The following is a 1,641-nucleotide window of genomic DNA, read 5'->3' as shown; positions in this document are numbered from 1 at the left end:
TTTGTATTGTTTGTATTTTTTTCTGTTTTTTTGTTTTGTTGGTTTTTTTTGCTTTTTTTTGGGTAGTTCTGCCTGGCTGCCAAAGGATCTCATCTCTCATCTCATCAAAGGATATCATCGGATCCAGGTCTTATCCACACTCTGAATAGCCCGAAAACAGGTTTATGGTCTGATTGTGTCATAAGTGGGCAAGAGCCGTATTTCAGAACACGGATGTCTTCCTCATGCCGGCTCTTGTACAACACTCGGTCGGTGTAAGAAGGCGTCCTCTGTTTCTTGCTGGTGTCATAGACATCAGATCCGATGTCAAATTTGTATGTAGGATGAAAATGGATTTCGCCTTCCTTAAATCCTTTGAACAGAGATCCTTTATTCACCTCTGCTGACAGTTGGTCGTGCTGCAGGAGGGACCTCATGTCATTACCTGGAAGGTTCTGTAGGATAGAATCAACTTCACTCCGACTGTTGCTCAAACGGAAATTTAAGTCGCCAAACCAGAAGACCTCGTCAAATCGGCTGGTCACGTCGTTGGGATCAGAGTAAATGGGGTCCGTGTCGGGAACATTCTTAGGGAGCCGGAGGTCTTTAATGATCTTGTGGTAATTCTGTATCCTTTTCTTCACTTTGGAATCACCTGCTGCAAAGTGGACATTAACGAAGAGGAAAGAGGTTCCAAAAAATGTGAATGAAGCAGCCAGAGCCCCTTTAGTCTTGATCATCGGGAACATTCTGGTGGTGACGGCTGCACATTCAACCTCAGAACAGTACCACACAAGTTCTCGTCTTATAAATAGAGTCAGGTACAGGACACCGTGAGCTGCTGAGTGGAGCAAGATATAACGGTGACCTAGTGTTCGCTGCAAACGGTACTCCCATTCTTGCCTGTCGGGGCCGCCTTCTTGTACCCCAATTACATATAGGTCTTGTGCAGATTTGGCGCCTGATGGAAATAGCAAATCATCCAATCTGTCTGGAAGATCCTTTTTCCCACTCATATTCCAAGTGGCAGTAAATATTCTGAGATTTTTCTGTGGAAGACATCTTTCTAGTTCATCTTCTCCCAGTAAGCCTTCAGCGACCAAGATCCTTGCTTCTAGAAGCTTCTTTTGGCTGGTCTGGCTGGTGTAACTGGAATACCAGTCCATGCCTAATTGGCAGATAAACATGAGGAGAACCATCACTATAACTGAACTGAATAACTGAAGGCCGGTCTCTTCAATGGTCTCTTCAATGGTCTCTTCAATGGTCGCTTCTACATCTCCGAATTGAAATTCATCTGGTACCAGGATTTCTGTCTGGGTCAGTGATGAACGATCGGAGGAATAAAGAAATTGTTGTAAAAGAACAAGAAAAACAATAAAAGGTTGGAAATGCATTGTTTTTATGGAAAGGTTGCAGAGCTCTCGTCAGGAGATGTTGCTCGATGCAAGTTTAACTTTGAAATGAAATTTGAACCCGCTGTCTCCCTAATATAACATCTGTTCATGTGGTTGCCATGGTTACCGCATACTAATGAGGGCATGGTGTCACTCACAGGTCATGTGACCATATATGGATAAAAAGAAGCTTCCATGACCATATAAGGTAAAAAGTTGGAGGCTGAGTTGTACAAGTGATGATATCACGGCGAGGTTGCCTTGG

At 43.7% G+C, this 1,641-nt stretch overlaps 1 protein-coding gene across 1 annotated transcript; it reads right to left on the bottom strand.

Annotated features, from left to right (window-relative positions):
* LOC108709139 (phosphatidylinositol polyphosphate 5-phosphatase type IV-like) lies at positions 1-1,641 on the bottom strand. Its single transcript, XM_041584509.1, has one exon. The coding sequence runs from the start codon at positions 1,374-1,376 to the stop codon at positions 105-107; it is 1,272 nt and encodes a 423-aa protein (XP_041440443.1). The 5' UTR covers positions 1,377-1,641; the 3' UTR covers positions 1-104.

Source organism: Xenopus laevis, chromosome 2S (genome assembly GCF_017654675.1).
Source record: "Xenopus laevis strain J_2021 chromosome 2S, Xenopus_laevis_v10.1, whole genome shotgun sequence".
NCBI classification, from domain to species: domain Eukaryota; kingdom Metazoa; phylum Chordata; class Amphibia; order Anura; family Pipidae; genus Xenopus; species Xenopus laevis.
This window is presented reverse-complemented; position numbering and strand designations above follow the sequence as displayed.

Coding starts and splice junctions, on each gene's coding strand:
- LOC108709139 (XM_041584509.1), bottom strand. CDS start 1,376: ATGCATTTCCAACCTTTTATTGTTTTTCTTGTTCTTTTACAACAATTT.